The sequence below is a fragment of the Epinephelus lanceolatus genome, chromosome 12 (genome assembly GCF_041903045.1).
Source record: "Epinephelus lanceolatus isolate andai-2023 chromosome 12, ASM4190304v1, whole genome shotgun sequence".
NCBI lineage: Eukaryota > Metazoa > Chordata > Actinopteri > Perciformes > Serranidae > Epinephelus > Epinephelus lanceolatus.
Genome location: NC_135745.1, coordinates 21,881,828 through 21,909,688, shown reverse-complemented (window position 1 = coordinate 21,909,688; position 27,861 = coordinate 21,881,828). Strand labels below are relative to the sequence as shown.

Sequence of the window (27,861 nt, the reverse complement as noted above, 5' to 3'; positions counted from 1 at the left end):
AAAAAACTACCGCTACTGCTGCTGCTATTTATCCAAGCAAGACAAAGAAAATGGGAGCAAAATACCAGAAAAAAAGCAATGAAACTGGTCTTACAGTAAATCATGTATTTTTTATGTTTGAGGGAGAGCAGAGAAAACCCTGCAGAGAGACAAAGAGAAACATTTTCCTATAACTGATAAAATATTTCACTCATCACAGGATGTTAAAAGATGCATGAGGACATGTTAAATAAATAAAAATGCATGCATTTAAAGATGTCATAGTCATTTCCTGTCTTCATAGCATTTATTAAAACTCAGTTTCTGCTAATGTGCAAGTTACATAAATAGTGACACCACTGAATGCGTACTGTAGTCTCAGTGAAAGTATCAGATGACTGGGCAAAATGTAAATAAAAGCAATCCTCTGAAGACCACAGCGTGGCCTTTTCTGGTCACTGAAAGATTGGAAGATTTTAAAATGCCAAGGACAAAACATTTTCAATAAACTAAAAATTGCTTTTCAGAGATACAGCCTAGGGGCTTAAATGTTGCTCTTTTGGCTACACCCATTTAAATTGCTTTTCAGACAAATGTGTAAAAATGCTTCCCGTATAAATGTGTTATTTTATGGTTTGATGAATGAGACCCAATATGCAGAGATGAGCCCTTCTAGACACATTAATCACCAGGAGTATAGCACCTCACATTAAGCTGCTTAAACGTGGATTATCACTGTTTATTCTCCTCTAAGAGGCCCCCGTTTTCATGCCTGGATAGACCAGGCAACGATGCCTCACAACACAAAAATCGATAGCTGCTGCAGCTGGGGCAGAATGAAGATACAGTGAACCCTGTTCCCTCCTCCAGTATTGTTTTAGTTTGATCTCGTGTGGCATTATTATATCAAAGTGTTTTGACAGGACTGCGTCAAGGTTCACAGTTGAGGTCCAGTTTAGCTGCGGCTCCTAAATTGGTTTATAAGAAGATTAGAAAAAGAGAGTCATGTGTGAAAGAGCAGTGACAGCCAAACAAACTGTGACATGCTTCATTTGAATTTTGCACAAAGTCTAGTGAGAGAAAAAGTATCCGATTTTGTAAACCTTTAAAAAGCATTTATTTTTTTTCTTTTGTTATTAACTTCACACGTTCATTTCAATTATAAAAAGCAATCAAATCACGTTTAATGGCTTTACATAACTGTGTTTATCGCTCCGTGTCTAACCCTCATTCACCTGCCTGTGAACTCCTGCAGAGGCACATTCATATTCATTCATTCAGATACAGTGTTAGTGTAATGAATGCCTGACTTGACACTTAAAATGCATTGCTCAGCCGTGCATTTATGATATGAAGAGCTTGATCCCGACATGATAATTACAGATGTAACAAATTAAAGCTTTTTGATGGTAATGCTAATGGATATTGTAAAAAGCAGCTAACGACTTATTTGTGTGAAAAGATGATAAAACATGACGTGTTTGGTTGCTAAGAAGCAGAGAGAATGTCGCTCTAATCTTGGCCTTACATTCGTACCTTTTACTGACTGCACTTTGATGTGATCACATATAGTTGTGCTCTAACAGTTAAAATCCTCCCCCTTACACAGGTGTGGGAGGAAGGAAAATGAGCCCAAAGTAGAGGCTGTGACTGAAAAGAAATGAAAGGTCTTTTTCTACCTGCAACAAGCATCTGCTGATTGTAAGGAGGATCTCTTTATATGGTGTCAGACACCTTCAAAGTTCCTTGTTCTGCTTCAGTACAAGACTATTTGCTGGCAATGCTAATGAATCCTGCAGTGATTGGCTAGCAACTCATCTAAAACATGACTGAATGACTTGAAGAGAAAAGATCCTGCTCACCTTTATTTATTAAACTTTTATTGAACTTTTATCAGTTTGATATGCCTCTTTATGTCATAAAATAACCCATGGAACCACGCTAACCAACAGAGGTGTGGACTCACATCACAAATTTGTACTGTAGACACGACTTGATGACTTGCAGACTTGCAGCTTGACTTGGACCAACGACTCGTGACTTCACATGCACTTGAGCTTTTTGACTTGAAAATACTTGATACTTTACCCCAAAGATAAAAAATGTTTTATAAAAAATCACCTGAAAATAAGAATAGCTGCGTTTATGTTTCCTTACAATGAGCCATTTATTGTTACTTAATGAGCTGGTCCTCGTCCACGGAGTCCGCCATGGTGCACTGCCATGTTTCTACAGTAGCACATTCATGTTTTCACATCAGCCAGAGTAGCTAGCAGCCCCTCCACAACAAGCATTATCGAAAAAACACATTTTTTAATGTGAAACTGCTTTACTCAGTGAGATTTTACTGATTTAAGTCACTGGGTCTGTTTGTTTTGGAGAGAGGGAGGCCTCTGCAGATAATTTGGATAGTGGTAAAAACCTCCTGAACATCTGGATCTTAACTTAACAAAAAAAGGTTAGCACAGATTAGCAGATGCTAGGCTAGCAGACTGTCTCTGATGAGCCCCACACCATCGAATTAACACTGATTTGTAACATAATAGAACCTCTTTAACAGTGAACACTGAAGGAATTCTAACCGAGAGAAGGTTCAGCTGGTTGTAATGTGCAACTCTCACCAGTAGATGTCACTAAATCCCCTCAAATCTTACACACTGCTCCTTTAAAGCAAGAATAGACTTACAGAATATGTCTTACAAATATGGGAAGAGAAATGAATAGACATTATTTCAGTGTGAGATGAGATAAATACAATAAGACAGGACAGAAATATACAGAATTTATTCTGTTGTGAACCTAGGTAATGTTGCTACATGCTATGAAAGTACAATGTCAGCACTACTTTTTTATGATAAAGTTCAGTTGCACTTGTTTTAACAAACTAGTTTCAACAAATTAATGTTTGATTAAATTAAATTTAATATTTTTTTGTTTGTTAAGATACAGTAGCATTACATTTGGTGAAGTGAGCATTATGACTTGTTTAGGACTCAAAACTCTTGCATAGACTTGAGACTTGACTGTGACTTGCAAAATAATGTGTGTGCATGTGTGTGTGCATGTATGTGTGTGTGTGTGTGTGTGTGTGTTTGTGTGTGTGTGGAGAGAAGGAGAGATTCAACGATCTCTCAGTAATTGCTTGGTGAAATGACACCAATAGAGACGGGAGCCAGCTAGGTCAGAATAGTCTAGTTGCCTTCATCAAAATCAATAAATCCGCCACTAGACTGAGAAAGTATGTGTGTGTGTGTGTGTGTGTGTGTGTGTGTGTGTGTCTGCTTGATACTCAATTCCTGTTTTTCTCCTCCTCTCGCTCATCACTCTGCGCCGTCTCTCTCTCTGGTCCGTGGATCAGACTTCCTCAATAAGAGGTGACACCAAGAGGGACGCTATTTATTTGGGGGCGATCCATTATTCATAACTGTAGCGAGGGGCAGAGAATAGCGGCCTATTAATGGGCACAAACTTCATTTTTACAGCCCTTCTGGACACTCATTATAATGTGCCGGAAATTTTGGCTTAAAGGATTTTTCAGGGGGAAAAAAAATAAAAGAAGAGGAAGTGGTGTTTGGACTTAAATAAAGCACGGTGGCTCAAAATAATCAGGGAGTTGTGAAATGAGGATTGGCTACCTCATGGCAGTATTCAGGCAGTGTGGGAGGAGGAGAGAGGGTTTCTCCCCATGTATCTCTCTGCGGACTGAAAATTTAAATCCATCACTTTTCATCTCCTGAGGGAAGTTTTAAATTTCTGTCAGTGCAGTTTTGAGAGCTTTTTGATTTCTCTGCTAGAGTGGTAAACCCTCGGTCTGTCAAATCATCTGATATTTTGTGTGACTGAAAAAAGTCATGAGATAAAAAAGAGAAAATGAGGTATAAACAGGAAGAGTTTGGTTACTAGGGTAACCCCAGTTCTCTGGGAAGACAGTGAGGTGTCTCACGGTAGGTCACCATGGAAGCAGTGCTTTGAGCTAAATGCTAACTGTTTACCAGATGTAATGTTTACCACCCTCACCATCTTAGATTGGTTAAGTTGGGAAAGTCATCAATTTCGATCGATATTCTGTTATACACCAAAGTATCGGATCAACTAAAATTTCGACCTAATGATACTGCTGTTAGAGGAATCAACCTGCTTTCATTCCGTCACACCCCTCAGCGTCTGATAACGATGCACAGGGAACCCTTTAGTGTCTCTATGTGATGCACAGCTGAAACACATTTTAACAAGTGGTTACTGTTGTAGAGTGGTCGCAGTGAAGTTTAGGCAACAACACTACTTAGTTAGGTTTATATAAAAAAAGATAGCATGTTTTAGGTTAAACTATGTAGGTTTGTTACGTAAATCAGTGATTAAAACAACAGTGACTTTTCGTTTCACACGGGACATGAATTGCAGTCTTGTGGATGAAAGTCCGGTTTTGTTTGACCCACCTCCCTCCCCTCTGTCTTGCCTTATGCAGACTTTCTCGCTCTTTATACTACGTCAGTTGCTTTCCTCATCAGGTACTGCTACAGAGTGGTTACAGTGGAGTTACTTGAAAGCTTGGTGCGTCCGTCTGAATGGTGCCTTTGGCATCAATATCACACGCTGAGGGGTGTGACAAAGCATCTGTTTTTGACGACTTGGGGATAAGAACGGCATGGAGGGAAGGTTGACTAAGTTGGTTGGCTACTATGAATTCTTAAGTAAAAGAGAAAAAGGGCGTTTAGGTTCATTTAGAAACTTAATTGCCCATGATGTTGAAAATTGTAAGTAATAAGACAACTGTCAAAACAGTAAAACACTGGAAGAGCTTGGAGTTCAATCATATGTATGTCAAATACAGTTCAGTAGGCCTGTTACAAAAAGTACAGTACAATGTGGAAATTGAGCAAGGGGTGGGGTGAGGGGGGTGGCTCTGTATGATTGACTTTATATTTAATCATCTTACTGCATTTGGGACGCATGATATCTTGTAGTTGTGCAGCAGTCTAAGGCACATTCATGAGGAAAGCAATTTACATTGTTGCTACAGTGGATGGGACGGATCACTTAAGAGCTTTCTTTGTGGTATTCATTCCATGTCTGCCACTTAGCTCTCCCAGGACTTTTTTGAGCTTTTATTACAAATTGACAGATTTTTACAAGATGGATTTTCAATTAGAAAAATGCCTTTAACCACTTTCAAGGCATGAGCTCTTGAGGAACTGCAGATACGGGTCTGTGTTTTTCCGAGAAAACTCTTTACAACTTCCTTGTCTTTTGATATGAGCTCTGTATCAGATCAGGGGATCGTGAGGTCATACATTTTGAGGATAAAAGTAATGCCTGCACACTTACTTCATACCATAAAAGTTTAATCGAGACATTTTGATCCCTCTTGGATCTCTGTCAGGTCAAAACGTTTGAAAAGGTGAAACCACACCTACAGTTAAACATAATGCACACAATAGGCTAACAAGCTCTATGATGGTGCATGTGGCTCACCACCTAAAAAACAATAATACAGGCCAAATTACAAAATATCAAATATACATCTAATCTATAAAACATGAAATCAAGCTCATTATCTCATATATCCGTCTACATCACCTACATTTGAAAATATATTGCATTAAGTTGGAGGCAAAACAGAAGAAATCTTAAATACATGTACAGAATTTCGGTCTACAAGTTGGACCTCAATCCAAAGTGCCATTTATGATTTTCACTTAAAATGACCGATAAGTGCCAGGGACTAATAAATACAGCAAATGTTTACATGTGTAATCACATTTTACTGAGTGAAAGTCAACCTGAAACCACCTACATCAACAGCAACAACCCACAACAATCAATTTGTCTTTGAGAAAAAATAGTTATATTCTTCAGGCTTTAATCACACAGGCCTGTCACTCAATTACACAGATAAACTGAGCTTCTGTTTCCGCTCCATGTCTTCAGGTGTAGGGTTGCTTTTCTGTTTAGATTCAGATTAATGATTGAGCCTTTTGGGAGAGTTTATCTGGAGTACCTGCGTAATGTCCAGCATTTACCAAGGGAGGCGTTGTCTTGGCTGTTTGATGAATGTTTACTATCTCCTCTGCTTACACGCACACACACACACACATTCACTCAAATGCACACACTCACACAGGAGTCCATTCTCTCAGCCCTTTCGGAGATGCTTGTTAGGCATAGCAATGAGATATTGGGCCAGCGGAAGTAAGAAAGAGGCACATTCATCACCAGCCGCGAGTATCAGTTTGCACACATACACACACATTTTGTCTAGAAAGCGGCGCTTCATGCATTGCAAATGAATCAGTCGCTCAGTAACATTGCTAAATATTCCATTCATATGTTATCATCTTGGGACAGTGCAGATACAGGGTGTGTGGGGTGTGTTTGTGTGTGTGTGTTTCTGTAAAACTGTATTCACCCTGAACACGGCTTTAGATCTCTTAAAAGAATAGTTTCACATTTTGGAAAACACTCTTGGGAGTTAGATATACTTTAAATATAATGCTACCCTGAGCAGCCAGAAGAGTTTGGTTATCAGGGTATCTCCAGTTCTCTGGGAAGTCATTGAGGTATGTCGCAATAGGTCACTTTTCGTTCAAATAAACACAAGACATTTGTGCTCTAGAGAAAGGATCCACACTCAGTGAATAACCTCCTAAGCCCTATGATAAGCTATTATGGCAAGGCTTAACTATACAGACCAGTGAGCAGTGATAACTAACACGTCTTTGGGGTCATCAGGTGGGAACCTCCTTTCACCAGTGTTTCATCTAGTTGGTCCCACGACACCTCCAGGAGGCTAGACAGTGATCTCTGGCGTCCCAGAGACACTCCCCTAATACCAGGTCTCACTGCTCCCCTCACCAACCCAACAACCTCCTTCACCTTACTTACGCATGGCTTTCTCTGCCCAAACAGCACTGCCTCCTTCAACAAACCCAGGCTCCGTTTATGCAAACTCCAGGTAGTGACCGTGCCGATACTACCTTTCCTAGCACATTCACCATACGCTATTTCATATGCTACATATCATAACTCCAATATAAGCTAAAGTTAAAGAAGATAGTGAAGATAAACCCACAGGCTTTCTCAGCCCTCTATAGGAAAGCAGGTACTTTGAGCTAAATGCTAACATCTGCATGCTAACATGCTGCTGTTTAGCAGATGTAGGGCCCTATTTAGATAGTCTAAAACGCAAAGCGCCAGGCGTGCGGCGCATGGGCGTGTCCCAGTCACTTGCTAGTTGGACAGCGCGTTTTTAGACTGTGTGCCATGGCGGAGAGTCTAAAAGGGTTGGACTTACTCTATGAATTAGTCATGGGTGTGTTTTGGGCGTATCATTCAATCATTCAACCTTCACCTCGCATTCCCTTTAAAAGAGGCGCGATTGGAGCACATGGCGGAGAGCTAGTTAGATGGCGGACCTACCAACTGGAAAGAGTGAGCGTTTTACAGCTCAGGAGATGGATCTCCTAGTGCAGGAGGTGAAGGCCCATCAGAACCAGATCTACGGGGACAGCAGACAGGCACCCAAGCTCCCCGAGGAAAAGCAGGCGTGGGATCACTAATACAAAAAAGATCTTACTAAATATATCTGTGGAATATTATTCAAACCTGTTACCATCATATAACACAGCACAGCTGTCAGGACTGCCGCGGAGCTCCCCAAGGTGCTGATCCTGCAGCTAGGACCTGTTCAGCGTTTTCTTCCCCACCACGTTTAATTGTTTTCACATGTTTCCTAGAGCTGTGTCCTGCCTCTTATTTACACTCAGATAACTAATATAATATAATGTAGCCTAGTATAACATGTTAAAATAAATGCAATGTGTGGGCTTTGGTTTTCAATCAAAAAAATGATTGATTGGTCAGATAATTTCACAATTTCATTTGTCATTATTACAAATTATGGTGATCATTATTACTGCGATTAGATCATTCTGATTAATGACTGACCATTAAGACGTGTTTCTGATAAATATTTTAATGTGCACAATAATTAACCTTTCACATTGTAATCATATTTTTATTTGTTATCTTTTGCATATGTGTGGCTGCTCCGTGTGTGTCTGAGCAGAGTGCACGTGCGTTGTGCACCCGCCTAGAGACGCATATTGCTAACTTGTTTAACAGCAAAATACTGCGCCATTGACTTTAGACCAGGTTTTTGTTGGTTACTGGCGCATTTGCTTTTTACGCTATCTAACTAGCAACGCGCCATGACTGCGCCTGACCACTCCTCATTTTTAGACCAACACACCCAGAGAAGTGCAAGTTCATTTGAGATTTGAGATATGACAAACTTGCTGTCTTTGGTTTAATTTTACTCAGTGTTGATGATCCAGGGTTCTTTGGTTGGTTTAAGAGTTGATTGATTTTCAGGCTGTATGGAGAGTTGCAGGACGACGCTATAAACTGATTATCTTGACTGTTGCATTAAAAACAATGAAAACAGAAATCCGCAAACAAGCATTCCCCAAATTAACAGGCCTTTACAAATCAATAGGTTATTAAATAACTTCATCAAACAAACAAAAAAATAATTAACAAAATACACAGCGGTTTAAGACTGTAACCCTGTGGTGTCTTCACACACACGGTAGCACACCAGCCTTTAATTAAAGGCTCCCAAGATGCCAGCTCAGGTGGCGCATTAACTCAAAAACTAATAGGAAACTAGGACTTGCTAGAAATGGCTCTAACACACTGCATTTTGAGCATACAAACACCATAGCAACATGTCCACAGATAGAGGTTGGACAGGACAGTGTGTATGACTGTTGTAATGAGACGCAAATAAGATCACGGCTAGCTGACCACTGTTGGCTGTGCGACCTGTCACAATGTCATCTAATAGACCACACTGACTGAGGGTTTGCCATGTTGTTTTATAAGTTTCATTTGTCCTACAGAGCTGCTGGAAGTCTTTGTTAATAACTAGAAGCTAAGTGTGCATGATTATTCATGATGGATGTAAGGTCGTATTTTGGAGGGAAGTTAGTGTCGTCTGTTTCTCTCATGATCATTGATATTTTTAGAAAGTTTGAATCCTAATTTTGTCAAAACTAAACTAGAATTTTTTTTTTTTTATTTGTTTGTGGTTTTATGCATTTCTTCACTGTTTATCTTCTTCATCAGTACAAGTAAAGTAAGTAACAAGGCTATCAAAAACTAGCCTACTGACACAGACTTGTTTGTCAGTCATGTGATCCTCACCCTGTAGCTGGTAGCGGTCCATCAGAAGTCTCCTGTGAGTTTTAGTGTGTTACTTAGTGAGCTTTAGAGGTGCTGGTGTCACCTTTGTACAGAGCCAGACCAGCTGTCTCCCCTTGTGTCCTGTCCTTGTGCTCATCTATGCCAACCAGCTGCTCCTGGTGGTATCATGTTTAGCAAACAGATGTGAGAGAGGTACCAGTCTTCTTATCTAAGGTAAGAAAGCGAATAAGCGAGTCTCCCAAATTGTTCACCTATTCCTTTGAGACATTTCTACAATAGGGTCAGGAGGGCCAGCTCAAAATATATGACACCAGAACAAAATAACCCTCAGTAACCGGCATGAAAAGCTATTGTTGAGATCCTAAACCAGAAATGTTTTCCTATGAGACCCTCGGTGGAATTAAAATAGAGCTTTACTTAGCCCAGTTAGGACTCAGTCTGGAAATCAGGCTAATGAATATGTAAGGAGGACTGTCTTTGGCTCGCCCTCTAACTCTCTGAAATAAAAGATAAGTGAGACCAATAGCTTTGAAACGATCATACAGTCGCCTACAGATTGAGTACATGCATTTTATATCCTCGCTATGTCTGTGGGGATTAGTTTATTGGTTTTAATCTCCGCTGCTTCATAGATTCGTCTAAAGATTTCTCTTTTCTCATTCACTTTATTTTTAATATCAGTATATCTTGCCCCCTCCATCTGTCACTCTCTTTCTCAGATATGTATTTATCCCCCTGCCAACCTATCCTCTATTTTTCTCCCCTGCCATCCAGCCCTCATTTCAGTTAATACCGCCTGCTTTTCCTCCTCTCCTTCCCTTTCTTCCCTTGCACTTTTCTCTTAAACTAATTCCCCTTCTTTTTTAGATAGGAGTGCCAATCCTTGGAACCCATAATTCTATTTATATCTTATTGTATTATATTGTTCAAGGGAAGGATGCTTGACAACATTTTTCCTGCGTCCATTCATGCCAATAAAGCACTTTTTGATTTGATTTGCGGGAGACAGAAGGAGAAAGCGATGCAGAGGGAGGAGAGAGATCTTCACTAGTCAGTTCTGACAAGGCTCTGTAGACTCAGTGGTCCATGTCGGACTGAAGTGTCAACTCCAGTTGTACGTCCAAGCATATCATTAAGAAGACGTCTTTTGTTAGAGTCAGTCACAGCTGTCTTTTGAAAAGTGAATGTGCTCGCCTGGGCGTTTGCACACATCAGCTCTTTCTCTGTTCGCGCACCAAAAATGGCATTTTTAAGACAAGAGTGTTGTAAACATGCTGTTAGACGCTCGCACGCCGTGGCCTCATTTCCATCCTGACTGGCTGCAAAAACTGATACTACTATGCGGGTGACAGGAGAGTTTGTGTTATGAATCCGTTTTGATGCCAGGGGTTGCATCACAAACTGAACTGAAGTGCAGCAGCAGCACTGTGAAACTGTCTGACACACTGTGTGAATTATTTTCCCATCTTCAACACTAAAATCAGAGCAGATTCTAACGTAAGAGCAGATTCTGATGTAACTGCTGAATTGCAGCCAATGGGGAAGGATATTCCAGCATAATTCAAACAAACTGAGGCGGATGTGATGGATAATACTGTTCACTGAGACACAGTGCAGCGCTATAGCACCACCTGTTGGCCAGTATCTACATGGTAAAGGAAACTGGATGTGCTTCATTTCTAATAATCCAACAGAATGGTTTGAAAGTACTGAACACACAGTCACCTAGAAAAAAGACTTGCCCCATTTTTTTCCTCTCTTGCAATTTCCAATATGTATTTACCAGTGTTGTAGTAGCTGAGCTTGGTCTCAAGACAACTTTTTGGTGGTCTCAGTCTTGTCCTAGAATCAACCGCATTTTTACTTGGTCTTGTCTTGATCTTAGGATTTTACTTCAAGACCATTCAAGACCACAACTGCAGGGATATCACTAAATTCCTTGTGCAAAAAATGAGTGTTGAATAAACATGGCAAGATCATTTCAGCTCTGCAATGCCTTTTAAATAATTCATTAAGACATTCCTCATTGTACATTTATACATAAATATATGGCAATTAAAAAGATGAATGAAGAGGACTCTTGAGGAATGTTTTTTGTGAGTGTTCTTATGGGAAAGTAGATCTTTCAGATCAGCTTGAGGAGTGCATATGGTGTGCATTGCCACATTTTGTGTGTGTGTGTCATGCAGTGTGGGACTCCCACTGGTCTGGTCTTGGTCTCAACCCCTAAAAGACTTAGCCTTGTCTTGGTCTTGATGCCATCTGGTCTTGGTCATAGCTTGGTCTTGGTTTAGACCTATCAGACCTATCTCCACGGCACTGTGTCAGAGCTAGAGGAAGGTCTGGAACCACCCTTTATCATTCTGATATAGGGGGGAAAAACTGTCTTGGGTGTCTTGGGCAGCGCTAAGCCCAGGATGCAGTGATGGTGCTCTTGAAAAAAAACTAGTACGCAGATGCAATGCCAGAAGAATGCCGGCTGAAATAGCTCGTCAATGGCAGGCTGACACCCACAGTCTACATTTGGTGAGTCAGACTGCAGCTTAGGTGGTCTTGACTACAACACTGATATTTACAGTATTGTGATGTGTTATGCTTGTTTCCGAGCATCTCTTCTGTACCTTCAGATCCATCATCTGCATGACAAAAAAGTGTGCTTTATTTCAGTGGTTCTCGACCTGAGGGTCATGACTTCTGTTAGGGGTCTCCAATAAATTTGAAGGGTCGCTAGATGATTAACAAAAGAGGAAAGTAAAAAAAAAAACATTTATGCAAATGCATTTTACTTGTAAATCACTAAATATGTCTTGATGAACCAGTTTCAACTGATAGACGCATGCAACGGGAGACAAATATGCACAGAAGACAGTGTTTTGTTTTAAGGGGTCATGAGCCAAAAAGGTAGAGAACCTCTGCTCTCTTTGATCCCATTAAGCTGCTGGGATCCCCTTTGCCCCAATGAAGGCAGATTTACAGAAACCTTGGCTTTGTCAGCATTGGACCTAAAAGTGAAGAGCCTTTTCTCTCTTATTTGAATCTTTTTTGGCTGCCTTGCACTTGAACTTTGTGTTGTAGGAAGGGTTATCCTTTAAATCCAACAGGAAACATGTCAACTGTCAGTCTTGTAATGATCTGCATTTCCTGAGGCATAATATCAATACCCACTAAGCCAGACCTCCCAGTCTCCAAGCAATCAAACACACTTATATACCCACATAGCCTCACACATGCACTGATATAGAGGAAACGGCTTTTATGTCAAAATTTTATTTTGTTTTTAATCAAATTTTCTTTTTCCCTCCACACCCCTCCCACCTCTCTCTGTCTGTCTTTGTCTTTCACCCTCCAGATTTAATAAAATCCAGAACACGAAGAACACTATGAAGAAGGACGGCATCAGCTCTCTGACCTACAAAGTGCTTCAGGTCAAGAGGTACCCTCTGTACACAAATATCTCTGTGGAGATTGGCAAACCACCGCCCCGGCCTATTAAGGGCTAGAGACAGACGGAGAGGAAGACGAGGGGGTCGACGCACACTGACTGGAGGGAAAAATATGGGAAGAAGAGAGCTTATGAGAGGGAAATAAAGAGATCACAAATCTAAGACATCTGGAAGGATGATGGAATGAAAGAGAGGAAAAAGTTACAAGCACATTATGGTCTCTTTCTCCCTCTCGACCCCTCTCTCTGTTTTGATTTTTTTTTTTTTTTTTTTTTTTTTTTTTGGATTTCAGCTTGCCATTTCTGGATCCAGGACTCAGGCTCTTTGCAACTTTTTCAAGCAGCCAGTGGCTTCACGCCTCCTACCTTTACCAATCAGTGACTTCAGAATTTTAAGAGTGGGGACCAAAGCTCGGATATCAGTAGCCGACCAAAGGTTGGTGTCAGACTTGGAGGCTGAAACTTGGAATCTTTCCATTAACAATCTTTTGTAAACTGGAGGACATCCAGTGGCATATCGATGGAGAATATTGACAGGAGCTATTGTCAGGGGATTAGAGATCAGACAATGACATCATTTGAAACTTTGGAAAGTTTTCATGGCCTGTTTTGAAACACTGGACAGTATCAAGGGGGATTTCTTGGAATATCTGACCAAGTTCATATAAGCAGAATGAAATGGGCTTTTTACATGGATACAAAGATGGATACAAGACGTGGTACCTGCTGGTTTGGGAATGACTTAAGAGCGGACAACAAACCTTAAAAACGCCATCAAACATTTTACTTTCCGAGCAGTGATGATCAAGAGAATGGGGATTTCTATTAGAGGCAAACTGTAACTAAATATGACAGGCAGTGATGCTTCACTGAACTGTATCTGATGGACTGCATATCGAAGAAAACGTCTGACTCTTATCTTGACAAATGATGCTAATGGACGATTTGATATTGACGTCTTTGTCAGGGAGTTTGGATCTAATTACTCAATCAAATCCTCCTCCGGTATCAATTAATGAATGTGTATTGTGCCTGCATTTACAGTGCTGGGACACGCTGATAAAACATGTTCATCAGCAGCAACAAACTCCAGAGAACTCTCTTTTTGTTCACTTTTATACATATATATATGTATATATACATATATATATGTATATGTATGTACTTTGGAAACCTGGCTTATTGGAGTAACGGAAAAGTTTTGCAACAAAAGTAAACATATTGAAGACGTGAAGAGTTTTCTCCTGTTCTGGATGCAGTGTTGTGGAACTACCTTGGGAATGCATTTGAAATCAAATCAAGGAACTGAAGACAGCAAGGCAGATAGATACACTGACAGCTCAGTTGTGATTTTAACCCCATGTGGCACATATTGGAGATTAGGTTTCTGGAAGCTTTGTTTCTATCACTCCCCTTAAAGACAGATTAAAGGTTTATTTTGGTAATCTGGACATTAAATGTACATATTTGTCTCTACGAGATCTAAATGGCTTGAGGTACATTCATATTCCTGAAGGTGCTGGTTTGATTCAGTAAAAATATGCATTTTCAATTAGAAAATTGGACATTTACCACATTTTCTGAACATATATGGGACACAAAGGGGTTAAACTGAGCTGTAAGAATAGAATTATGGCTCATGCTTTACAGGAAAAAGTGTTGTGGATACATAAGCTTCAAACATTTACACTGAATCCACAGACAAGCCGAGCTGAAAAGTACTTTTGGAGGTCAATTTTTAGCCTACAATGTAACCTGGACGTCAAAGTTTTTTTAAGTATCACAGTTCATTAAAACTCTATTGCTACTGTTATTACGCCATTTTCTCTCTCTGCTATCTTTTTCTTTAAATCTTTAAGAAAAAGATGATTATATCCGGAAAGAGGAAATTAGAAGGTGATAGTCTTCTGTCTGTGGAAATTGTGAATTTTAAGGCAGTAATGAGAAGTTATCCTTTGAGCAGTTTGACTGACATCTCTATGGCTGCTTTAGATTTTATCATCATCAGCTGTCACTTTTCTATTTATGTCTATTTTATCACACTTTCCAATTTCATAAATTAATCAAGCATTGTGAGGTTTGTTTTTTATTGAAGCTGTTGTTTTTATTTGAGTTTCATAACTTTCCCTGTGTGAAAAATGAACAACTTAATCTGCGTACAGAAGCCTTTGACTGTTTTATGCTTTGATACATCAGTCTTTGTCCTTTGTTTTATTTTTCCTTGTCTCTACTGTTGATGCTGTTACTGTTGACGCCTAAACACCAAACCGATGCCTTCAGAAGTTATCGTTACTAAAGGGGCAAGGAAGCTTATTTTTGATTTAAAGGTCATATTGGGGTGTAAAATCTGTTGATGAAGATGTGTGCTCGTAATGGGTAATACAGAAACTAACCCATGTTTGCTTCAGTTTAAAAAACACACATCAAAGGTTCAGTGTGTAGGATGTAGTGGCATATATTTTGTTTTTCCAACGCATTCTCATTCCAACCTTTACATGTCCACATACGACATGTAAGGTACCCTGGGTGTGTTGGTTATTGACGCTCTGGGACGCCGTGTCAAGTTATGCCTGTTACATGCATTGTCTTCTTTCAAGATACACTTCTGTTTTCACAGGAAATTGAACGTCTTCATACAGTCTCTTTCAAAATCAATGCACTATGTCTGTACCTGTTTTTTTCCTTCAACAACAAACACACATGGTTGGGTTTAGAAAAAAGAACAGGGTTTGGCTTTAGAATCTTACGGGACACCAACACCGCTTTCTCGGGTGAAAGTCGGTGTTTGTTGGACCCATCCACCACCAGTCCCGCCCCACCCCAGTTGGAGTTTCGCTGCCTTAACTTTCATCGTTGTCCCGCCATATTCCCCCCGATGCCGTTGGGAGCTGTTAAACTATAACGGCAACCGGCCGCGTATCATACCGACATCAAAGAACGCCTTACTCCGTTGGTCTCTGATGCCACAAGTCAGATTTTGACGACTTCGGAGTGAGACCAGGCTCATTTTTCTATCCATCTACATAGGGAGTAGGTCCCTGTCCACGGAGTCCACCATGTTTCTACAGTAGCCCAGACCAGACAAACCAAACTAAAACTAACTACCAACAATAGTTAGCAGCCACTCCTTGATTAGACCGTCTGGAAATAACACAAATATTTTAATGTAAAACTCTGTGTACTTCACTGTTTTTACTTCTTTAAATCACCATGTGCTTTTGTTTTGAAGGGAAAGAGATCTTTGCAGATAATTTGGCTCCTGTTAGGAATCTTCTGAACAATGAACACTGAAGGAATCCTAAGTAAGAATCAACATTTGGAAGAAATTTTAGCTGGTTGAAATTTGCAACCTTGCTATATGCCACTAAATCCTACACATTGCTCCTTGAAGATCATAAAAAACTTAAACTTTCTCTACATATCTTTGATCTTTTAAACAGACATAAGATTTGTGTGCAATGTTGTAACTGTTTTGTATCATTCAGAACAATTTTAGGGCTTTTATTTTGTACATTGTTGGCCTCCTCTTTGGTCAGCCTTGAGGCAAAAATGTTCCCATCTGTTTGGCTCAGCATTACCTTCGCCTTGGGTCTTTTGAAAGGTTTGATTACTCCTCACACACACACACACACACACACACACACACATGCATTCACACTGTCTCCCTTTTTTCTTTGCATTATCTCCCCTTTTATTGCCTTTTCTTTCTTACTCTGCCAGTCCAGGCTGTATGTGTCAATGGCACTCCGTTGTGCTTCGTGGTGGGCCTACTTCAAGCACAGCTGTGTCTCACAAGAGTGCTTCTTCTTTCAATAGATATCGACACAGCCTCTCTTTGTGTCTCTGAATCTGTGCCACTTACTGTATCTTTTTTTTTTTTTTTTTTATCTCAGTACACATCCTCATTTGTGAATCCTTCTGCGTCTCCCCTTCTCTCATTCTCTCCCTCACTTTATCTGATTCCCCTTTTCCTTTTCACCCTCTGTTGATACTTATTTCCAGAGTGCAGAGCTCTCCTGGTGAGTTTGAGTGTCCTCAGTGGGCAGACTACCCACGGAGAGGTCAATACAGCCCCTTCTCTATACTGTTTACAGCTCACCCAGTGCAACATTACCAATTTGTTCACATCTGCCACATATGCCACTTTAAGCTTGTGTTTTCATGTGGGATCTGAGGTAGTTAATGTTTGAATGCAGTCATGGTTTTTCCAGATAGATTTCCTTATTATTTGCCTCCAATCAGCTTATTGATTTGAAATCCTTGTAATCAGTACAGGGGCGATAAAATGGCAGCTCTTGCTTTGATTTTTCCCATCCATACAGTATTTAAGAACCTTGGTGATTTAGTGTTTACTCGCATAAAGTGGGGTGACTTGAAAAAAAAAAGGAATGGTCAAAATTGCAGCAGCAGAGGCCGAGATATCTTGACTTCTATTCTGGGTCAAGATCCAAACACACTGGATCTTACATTCTCCACAATTCATCTTAATAGTGTCTCATAGCATTGCGAAGTTGGAGGAGCCATTTCAGGCGTAAAAGTAAAAAAAAAACTCATTCATTTTTTCCTGTAGACGATGTTAGATGATTCACAATTGGGGCTCACTCTCTCTTAACAGTGGACGAATTTAAAAAATTGTCCCCATTTTGTCACTTAGATACACAAACATGGGAAACTAGAGTCCAGGCTGAAAGATACCAAAGTTTTTTACTTTAACAATGGCATTAGAAATACCAGATTCTTTCATAAAAATGTACAACTAGGTGACTTTCTACATAGAAACATTGGTGGGGCCATTAACTACAACTCCCAGTGTGCGTTTTGGCACGAAACATCTAATCACAGGAAGTAGAATTCTCCAATCTGCAGTTGAAGTAAATTCATTTTGGATTTTTGCTTCAGTTATGGACAAATTTGTTAACAATGGTGCTGTGTTTTGGTCACAAATTCAAAGGGAGGAAAGATACTCCTGGAACCAGTTGCTCCTTCCGCTTCACAACTCTGTTGGACTCTCTTTTCCTCCTAAATGCCCTCTTCCAATCCCCACACCTCTAGTTTATGAAGTAAGCTTTCTCGTAAACAAAATCAGGTCTCAAGAGCAAGCTGAGATAACCCTGATGATCTGGGTTTTTTTTTTACTTCTGAAAGCTCCCTCCACAGAATTATACAGCTGTTTTCACAGGCTGAGTATCACTCCTCATAACCTCTAAATCAGACTTTAAAGAACATCAATTTTTGCTTCATCATGACTACTTTGAACAATTGCAGGCAACCCCTTATAAGTCAGTTGCAAGAAGAAAAGTACAAGCTGAGGAGGATATAGCCAGAGAAGCCCCAGTGTGTATAAACAGTATCATGGGATAGAGATGTAAAAGATCAGCAACAGCAACTTCAGCAAAAATTGTGTTTGAAACATTTCTTTTACTTAAGCATAAGAACAACCATGAGGAGCGCTTGATGTTTCTTAATGGACTCTTGACTTTTGAAGCTGTTCCAGTTGTCGAGCGCACCTCAGGTGGTGGTGAAGTATTCGAAAAACATTTCAAACACATTATTTTGCTGCAGAGAGCAGACAGGACTTTCAGGCCTGTGGGCGTTTTTAAAAATTTACTGTATCTCTAGCTATGTTTTTTTGTACATTGAATGTTGAAAATGTTATATCTTATATAGAATGCATTACGTCATATCAAACCTACTTTTTCTATACAATCAATAAATCTGATGGTTAAAGATTGTATCATGGTGTTGTCAGTTGCTTGCTGTGTGTGCACATGTGGGAAGAAGACAGTCAAACTCTGGTGGATGAATAGAAACTTCTTAAGAAAATAGTTTTCACCTGCAGGCTGAGGTAATCCCAGAACTTTCTAATGTAATATCGACAGTTTTTGGCAACCGTGTTTCCTGCTGCCATGACAACCCACATAAACCTGTTACTTTTGTTCCTGTGGGGTCCCAGTGGCTTACTGGACTAAAATGCTAAACCACCTTTTGGATTACATTCAGCTTTACTTGTGCATTCTTTCATTTCCTCCCGTCCTTCCTGCCACCCTCCTGATAGTATAAACACATCGTTTAATGCCACAAAGTGAAGCTGTCTCCCTTTTACCTTCAACATCTTCTCTCATTCTTTTATTGTTTTGCGGGGAGCAGTGTTCCCAAACTGTCAGCAGAAAAGCTCTGCAGGGAAATCAGGATGGTATCCTCTCAGAGATGCCGGAGCTAAACTGTTCACAAAACAAATCGTTCAAATAAAGTAAAAAGACACAACTCAAGAGGAAACACAAAGTGAGGGCTTTTTAATGGGCATTGAAAGTAGGTTTAATTTGGAATATTTTACAAGATGCTGGTGTTTATTACAAGAATAACACACTACATGATTTGTGAGTGTAATTATTTTGGGTCCCTTTTATTTGAGGCAGTAGATTGATTCTCACTGAAAGGAAAAGACTGGGGTTTTTTTTGCTGAAAGTCAGATGAGAAGATAGACACCACTTTGATGTCTGTACAGTGAATTCATCGCTTATTCAGTCAGGAACACTTTATTTCCATTTGCAGTATTATATTTGGCGGTATGGCTCTGTTCAGGGGCCTCTCTGCCTTTCCTCGGGCCTACGCAGAAAGCCTCTTCCACGTATAAGGGCAGAGAGGTATGCTCTCTGCTCTTCCATGTGCAAACGAGGAAAGCCTGAGGCAGAGAGAGCAAACCTCCCTGCCCTTCCATGTGCCTACATGGAAGGCCCAAGGCAGGAAGAGCAGCAGCAAAGACCCCCCAGGGAACAGAGCAGAGCAGCATCAATGACAAACAGAAATGACATTGATAAGTCAGACACAGCATGAAAAGGAGGAGCTGGGGTGGAGGAATAACAATAGCAATAGCCAACCAATAGCAGGTGCATACCTAAAGTCTACATCCAATGAGTCAGGCTGAACCGAAATGTCCACCCTCTGGACTTATGGACTGAGCCTTCGCAGACTTCAGTAGTACGTTGTGTGACGTGTTCACTGTCATCAGGAAAAGTCTGCAAGGGCAGTGACTGAAAGGAGCTGATAGACAGCCCCTGAGACTGTTAAACTCATATTAATACATCTCTACATAATAAGCTACAGGTGTTGAAAAACAAAAATGTTTGTAAATAAGGACAGGATTATAACTCAATAAATTGGGTATTATTTATTTACAGTAGAAGACCTTTTGCTGTTTTTCGACCAATTTTTTTAGCCTATTTCACTACGCAGCTGGATAAAATGCATTTTCATTCCCTTTACAGCCTATACTTACACGTATTTCTGTATCATGATGTGGTTGAATATTAATTCTGGCCTACGCGATTTAAGTAGCATTTAATAGGCCTAACTATCAATAAGTATTCTACACATTCACAGGTGACTGTTCAGCAATTGAAAAGGCCACAATGTCACGTCCATATGGCAATGAATTGTGGGCGATTAAATCAATGAAGTCTGCTGAAATCTGCACTACAAGTGGACGCTCTGAAAGTCTGCAGAAAGTTCGCTTGAGGCCCCTTGTGGGCTGGTTATATCATGGGTTTGGACAACACTCCCGGACTTCCCAGAAACGCGACCAAAATGTCCATGAGCCTGCAAGTCCAGACATTTGGATTCAGCCTCAGACTAGGATTAGGGCAAAGAGGTCAAGGTTAGATTTAGCACTAGCCAATCGCAGCACAGAAGGGCGGGACTTAGCAGAATGGAGAAAAAAAATGCTTTCCTCATTTCCAGTCTTGATGCTAAGCTAAGCTAAGCTTAGCTGACGCTGGTTGTTGCTTTAAATTTACTGTACAGAAAAGAGCGGTATCACACTTCTCATCTAAATCAGCAAGAAAACAAATAAGCACATTTCACAAAATGTCAAACCATGCCTTTAACCATGCCTCTTTCTGATTATTCGGTAATTAAGATGAGAAGAACAGCTCCCTTATCGTATTCAGTCTCATTCTTACACAGTTTGACTGTTTGATTGGAATACCAATACCCTCCAGAAGATGTAAATACAGAGTGTATTCACTCATAAAGTCTCCTGATAAAATACGATCATAACCCTAAAAGTTTCAACTTAATCCCAAACCTTGCATAAAGAAGCTTTTCAGGGAGAATTAAGGCAGTGAAACGTGTCAGTTGTAATAATATACTTAACGCAGCAGCAGCCTGGGAGTCTTATGTATAAAGTAAATGCCATTATAGGCTCCCAGACTGCACTTAAACATATAAGACAAGATTGTTTTTTCTTTTGGTTCTCATTCAAAGGTCCCTCATGATTAAAGCAGTAGATAATGACAAGTAACAGTAAGAAGATCTGATGCATATAAACCTACATAAAATGACAATACTACTATCTTTCTGACAAAGGTAAGTTACAACTGTGCACTTTGCTAACAGTGGAAACAATAAGGAAGGCTGTTTCTATAATACTACATATTCTTCCTAGTGAAAATGAATGAAGCAGTTAATTACAGATTGTTTTTCCTGCTCTACAGTGTACATGCACAAATAACAACCCTGTTTCCAAATACCGCTTGTGTCTAAAACTACTGTACAGTCATATGTTCGGCCATAGTCTCATACATTATATTTCAATTAGCCTGGAAAGTGAATTGTGGAATTTATAGGACAGTTACAAATTGCTAATTGCTTTGCTAAGCCATTTCCTAGTCTAAATTTCATCACAGCTGTGCATACATTTGGCTGGTGCATCAACGCGTGACAGGTCAATTACAGTTTCTTATCATCCAATAATCTCATTGGCTTTGTTATGTTGCCAGTTGTTTCCCAAAGCAGATGTCTGGAAATTAAAAATATGCCTCCCGTGTAACTTCTATAGCTTCTATAAAAGTTCACTTTTCTCTCCTTCTATTTGGAGGAACATGTGGGCAGGCAGATAAGATATAAAAGGGTAAACATCTGGAGTGCAGCCACCTTTCAAGTGTCAAGTTTACCATCAGATTTGTTTAATTATGTTTGTTTTTCTGTAGAAGTACAGTCTTAATGCTCAGGGGTTGAAGCTGTTTGAGGGCCTGTGAAATCAAACAAGTCATTTTTATATCACTGCAGTCCATATTATCAAACAGAGATTTCTAATCTTGTTTTCCTTCTTAACTCCACTGTTTCCTTTGGTTTACAAGGACTACAATTAGTTTGTCTTTACACAGCACGGCCAGATTAACATATTAGGGGGCCTTCTGATCCTCCACCAACCACCCTCTATGCATTGTGTACTTGGCCACAAGGTCGGTGCCTCAGTTAGTTTGTAGTCATTTGCTTAAACATAGTGTTATTTAGGAATATGCACCATGGAGGCACAATAGAAACTACAGTAATAAAGGTTTTATCTTTAGATATTGACTCAGAGCCTGCCTATGCGACATTAGGTAACAATGCCTTTGTGGATATTGTACTTTGCAGTTAATCAAATTGCCACTGACATGTAGTAAACGTGGGGCTTTGATTGGTTTGTAAATCAGACCTTGTTTTTAATTTGCAGCTGAGGCCCAGTAAAGGGCCAGCTTTGTCCACCAAAGTGACAAATTCAGTCTCATCAGTAATGCAGAAATCTTGGATAAAAAGTCTTTATGGAATGGCAGCAGATCTATTCTGGTGGCTTGTGGTGTTTTTAAAATAATTTCTTAGGTTCTTGCTTAGCTCTGTTCCCAAAAAAAAGGATTTTTTTAAGCTGCAGATTATCCATTTTCAGCTGCACAGGAGAAAACAGCGTGTAGACGATTGACCACCAGGGATCGTAAATTTTAGGGTGACAGCTGGTTCTCCGCTGACAGAGTGAATCAGTTTTTCTTGGTGGACGGTTGTTCAGGTGTACAGTTTTTGAGGCGGGAACAGCTGGCGAGACGGTTTCCCTCCCAGTAGCCAGCATCCTGACCATCGTGACAACGACACTTGGTGCAGGAGTCGACCCAGATGGGCTCTCCTGCAGGAATCACCTGGCTGCGTGTTGCATCGACATAGCAGTTAGGACCTGGAGGGAGAGGAGCAACAGAGGTAAGTACCTGCAGCTGAACAGAGCACTCTTGAAATGAGGGTTCCAAATGGTTTTTTTTCTAAAAGGCTGAGGTTCTACCCAAAAGTCCAAAGAATCCTTTTTGGGAGAAAGAGTTCTTCGAGGATTGTTGAAAGCATGAGTGTCAACAAATCCTTACCCTCAAATAGTTAAATGTTTTTTTGTTGTGTTTTTTTTTACTTAGATGTATCTGAAATCCCTATAATCAGTTCATTGTACTTGTGTTCTGGCATGGTTGATGTCTTTACCATCTTATCCATGCCATACCAAAATTCTTTTTTTTTTTCTTATGGGTACGCACAACTTGGCATTCTGTTTTGGTTCTAATTTGAAATCAAGTTTTGGTTCCTAACCCGATGCACCATTGATATAGTAAAGGCTGTAGTAGTAGTGATTTCACAGAATCTCCACCCCCTAAAAAACATGATTGTGAATCACAAGTGTTGTGGGGTGCACTGGCCCACATCAAGCCCGGCCCTTTAGGAACCTTGTGGATCTCAAGACTGCTGGGTGTAGTTCCCTTGACCCCAGGCTAACCTGATGATGATTAGTGGGAGAGAGATCTATGGGTAATGTAGGCAGTTACTAATGCAAAGTCCCTTGGATGGGCTCTAGATGAAACCCTTAGAATAATTAGGCTTTTCTGTGGATAACCTCGAGTGGGTTCTTGTTAGCACCCTTAGAGGGTGGAAGGTTCTGGATAGAACTCCCATTTACCCCTTTTCCTCCAAAATAGCTCTGGTTTTTGAACCAGTTCTGGTCAGGATTTGTGGAACCTTGGTGCTATCTAGCAAATCAGCCTGAGTTTTAACCAGTTTTGAGTGGAGTCTTGGAATCAAGGATATGTCATCAACGGAGGATGTTGCTCAATGCACAACAAATGTAAACTGCGGCAAAACCATGTATTACATTAATTACCTGCAAGCTTTTGTCTTGTCATTACAGATATTTGTTTTTATCAGAAAAACAAACATAGACCAGCTATTAGTGAGACCACTGCACACTCTCTGACAATTTCTCTCTTTACCTTTCATTGTTGCGTTCTCCAAACCTTCTCTTTCTAACCTGTAGAATATGACACACCCACTGACACGCTCTGTTTGGTCCTAAGTAGACCGGGTCTGTTCCGGTTCCCGCACCTAATTTTGAACCATTCAGAGCTTTTTGACCAGAAATAATTTGGTTCAGAACCCTAAAAGTTGGTTTTAAGCTGGAAGCAAAAAGTCATATTCTACAGGTTGGAAAGAGAGGATGGAAAAGGCAACAATGGAGAACTCGAGTGAGAAATTGTCAAAGAGTGTGCAGTGGTTTCATTAATACAGTGGTGGAAAAAAGTTTTCGGACACCCTTAAAATTTTACACAATCTCAAATATTATCATGAAATATTTGTGGAAAAATCTTTTTTGTGTTTCAAAAGGTGTGGCTGCATTAGACAGATACAAACAAATACAAATTATATTTTTTTGTTTATTGTTTACAAGAAAAACTAACAAAACTAAATTCTTGACAGTTTCAATATGTCAGTTCTCAACATTGTCGGTATCAAAGTCAACAAATAACAGAGAATGTGTTCAAAACTGAACAAAAAATGAATAAACCATCACATCAACAAATTAATATTTAGTAGTCCTGCCATTGGCACGTAGTAGAGCTCTCACCCTGGCTGGCATGTTCCTCACGAGCCTTTCACACTGATGGTGTAATGGTAATTTTGTCCCATTCTTCTTGAATTACTGCTTTTAATTCTTCTAAATTCTTTGGTTTATGCTTTGAAACAGACCTTTTGATAATCCACCACAGATTTTCAATGGGGCTCATGTCCAGGGATTGAGCTGGCCACTCTAAGACCTGGATACTGTGCTCCTGCAGCCAAGTTCTACTGGCCTTGGATGTGTGGCAAGGGGCATTATCTTGTTGAAACATCCAGTTTTTACCTCAACGGAACAGTGCACGCGCACGAATGGTACAATACTTGGTAGACTTCAATGTGCCATCACAGACAGTGAGATGACCAACACCAGCAGCACTCATGCATCCCCAAACCATGATACTGCCTCCACCATGCTTGACAGTAGGTACTGTACATGCTGGAGATAATGATTCGCCTGGCCTTCTGCGTACCCTCACATTAGTAGGAGGAAGATAAAGCTGGAAAGTGGACTCATCTGACCACGAAATCTTCTTCCAATTCCTAGCTGTCCAGTTCTTGTGTGCCTGGGCCCAACGACGCCGGGCTAACCTCTGTCTCTCATTGATCAGGGGCTTCTTGATAGCCTTGTAGGACCTTAAGCCATGATCTAAAAGTCGGCCACGTACAGTGCGGGTGGAACACTGGACACCAGTTTGGTTTGACCACTGCTGCTGAAGCTCCTGTGATGTCATTCGGCAGTTTTGCCTGCACATGCAGATCAGGATGTGGTCATTTCTTGCCGAAGAAACCCTTGGACGACCAGATCTTGGTTTGTCTTCCAAGCTGTTGGTTCGTCTGTATTTCTGCAGAGTGTATCTAACTGCTGAAGGACTGCATCTGCACTTCCTGGCTATCTGGCGGCAGCTGTACCCTTCCTGGCTGAGAATCTTTATCTTCAGGCGTGTTTCCTGCGTTAGGTTCCTTGTTTTAGCCATTTTTGTGTCTGAAGAACTTTCAAATGTGCTGGCTTTATGTAGACACGAAGCTTGGCAACAAAAATTGTGTCTTTTAATAAAAAGAACGACCTTCATCACTGGTACCAAAATGACCCAATACTCAAAATTTCTTATGTATTTTTATGGAACCAATCAATTTTAAGCTTTTAATGGCTTTTTTAGGATTTATTTAGTATTTTGGCTGTGACTGTACTAAAAGAAATTGCACTTGAAGATCTAAGAGTGATTCTTAATGCAATATTTCACAAATGCATGGGGTGTCCGAAAACTTTTTTCCACCACTGTAGTTGGTCCATTCTTGTTTTTTGAGTAAAAACAAATATCTGCACTAACAGAAGTTCACAGGTAATCAATGTAATCTCCAATTTTGCTACTATTGTTTAGTTCAGTTGTGCATTGTGCAAAGCCCTCTGTTGATGACACAGCCTCGATTACAATGGTTCTGCTCAAAACAAAAGACAGCACCAAGGTTCCAGGAACCATGAAAGGTACCAGTTCATGAACCGGAGCTAATTTGGTGGAAAAGGGGTATGAAAGAGTTCCATGTAGAACCTTTCTACCAGGAACCACAAAGCATTCTTCCATGGGGACAAGCTGAAGAGCCCTTTATGGTTCTAGTTTGCATGTTTATTTCTAAGAGTGTACTACAAACAGGGAGGCACATAAAATCAAGTGCACACACACTCACCCCTGCATGCTAATGATCAAATACATTAGAACTACATTTGACAGTGGTGCTCTTATAATAGTGAAGATAAATTTCCTGTTGAATCTCTACGAGCCCCCCTAGGTTTTATTTCACTGTCTACTTTTTTAATGCTATTTTCAACTTACCCTCTTGGCATTCGGGGCAGCATTTGCCAGGCTGGTAGACAGGGTTGACACATGGTGGAGGAGCACAATCTGCCACTAGACAGCGGGCGATGCCATCACTGTCACAAGTGCACTGCTCACACTCTGATGGCTGGGGAAAATACACACACATATACACACAAACAGTGCGAGACTTAACATGGATCTTGTTTCTAATCAGCAGCTCTCACCAAGTCCTCCTCATGCCATCTCAAAAGGGGGCGCCATTTACCTCCAATTCCCGGCTGTATGCTCAAGTAGCATTCCAGTACCACACTGTAATTAATTGGCTCAGAGTTTTAGAAGGGAAATACACTGCAAAAGATATGCATCAGCTTACACTAATACAAGCTTATGAAAATCGTGACATGGGTATAAGTTACATTTCTTTTGTACTATGCTTGTGCATAGTTACACATTTGAATGAGAGGCAACAGTAACTGCAGAACAAAGTGGAACCTGCATGAAACAGATCAGTGACAGGGTTTACACATAAACAGTACTGAGCTGCTACTCACCTTTTGTTTTGTAATATGTGTGATAGGCACTTGTTATTTACAATCTGGGTCTACTGCACATCACCTAAAACTCACCTTTCTGCAAAAGCACCCCTTGATATTAAAAACAAGTCTAATACTGCACAGATATGCAAATATACTGTAGTTAATTGCTCTGCAGTGAAATTATAACCATTTCTAAATGATGCTGCAGTATTTCATTTTGAGATAGTGCAGATTGGCAATTTGGAATTTAGGCTACTGCTGTATTCATGTAGCCTACTCTACCCTTGCAAAACTAAATAAGCTTGCCTTTAATGAAAGTTAGGAGCCACCACAAACTAAACAATACCTGCTTTTGACCCCTTAATCACAGGTTATGGCCTGAGTGTGGCTTGTTTTACTTTTTGGACTGTTTCAAGCATTTTTAGACACAAAATATATCAAAATATTTTAAGTAAATTATAAGTAAATTGCAAAAACAAGCGAAAAGTTAATAATCCCCCAGATTTTTCTTGAGACCTGACCTCTAAGATAGATATTTTGGGTGGGTATTGTGTTTATAATTACATATGGAAAAAAAAAAAAAAAAAAGATCTCAAAACATTTAAGGTTATGAGTATCTATAGGGTCATGTAGTTTCTACCCATCCTGGAAGCCATGACAGTATCCCCATCTTTGCAAGCTACCATGTGTCATCACTTTCAGGCTTACCTGGAAGTTCTGCCCCAGCTCGTACACCACTCCACGGTACTCACAGCCGATCTTCTCGCACCTGGGGCAGCAGTCGGTGGGGTAGTGGCTCACATGGATGCATGCAGCCGGCAGAGAGGTGCACTCAGTGCGGGAACACGCGGAGCCCTCAGTGGTGCATTCACACTGGGTGCAGTGATCAGAGTCCAGGAAATACCATTCCCCCAAGAAGTATATGCTGCCGTTGGCCTCACAGGTGCTTTCCTGCTGCCCGGCGACTGAGAAGCCAAAACCAGCCTGCGCGCAAAACAGCAGTGCCAAAACGGCCGTGCGTATTGTGCGCTCCAAGGAAAGACGCTCACTGAAAACCATGGTGATTTATTTGATTCACCTTGTCCAAAGCTAAAAGTTATTACGAAACATCCACTGTAGTCCAGCTGGGATTTATTCTGTAGACGGGTCGACCCAAGTTTGTTACATTGTTACTGCCCGCAAGAATCTTTGGCGTTACCTCAGCCTT

The 27,861-nt window shown here is 40.4% G+C and overlaps 2 protein-coding genes across 2 annotated transcripts in view; one reads left to right on the top strand and one right to left on the bottom strand.

The window, feature by feature from the left end:
• b4galt2 (UDP-Gal:betaGlcNAc beta 1,4- galactosyltransferase, polypeptide 2) overlaps nucleotides 1–12,826 on the top strand; it is a 270,007-nt gene extending 257,181 nt beyond the window's left edge. The window contains exon 8 of the mRNA XM_033651114.2: nucleotides 12,533–12,826. Coding sequence (XP_033507005.1) covers nucleotides 12,533–12,683 — 151 coding nt within the window. The 3' untranslated portion in view covers nucleotides 12,684–12,826. The remainder of the gene's footprint in view (nucleotides 1–12,532) is intronic.
• A 9,254-nt stretch (nucleotides 12,827–22,080) lies between these two features.
• On the bottom strand, nucleotides 22,081–27,845 carry LOC117272532 (von Willebrand factor C domain-containing protein 2-like). The gene is made up of 3 exons (XM_033651508.2): nucleotides 27,363–27,845; nucleotides 26,134–26,263; nucleotides 22,081–22,610 (listed from the first exon to the last, which is right to left on the bottom strand). Exons 1-3 carry the CDS (start codon nucleotides 27,711–27,713, stop codon nucleotides 22,420–22,422), a joined length of 672 nt encoding a protein of 223 aa, XP_033507399.1. The 5' UTR covers nucleotides 27,714–27,845; the 3' UTR covers nucleotides 22,081–22,419.
• Between the last annotated feature and the right edge of the window lie 16 nt (nucleotides 27,846–27,861).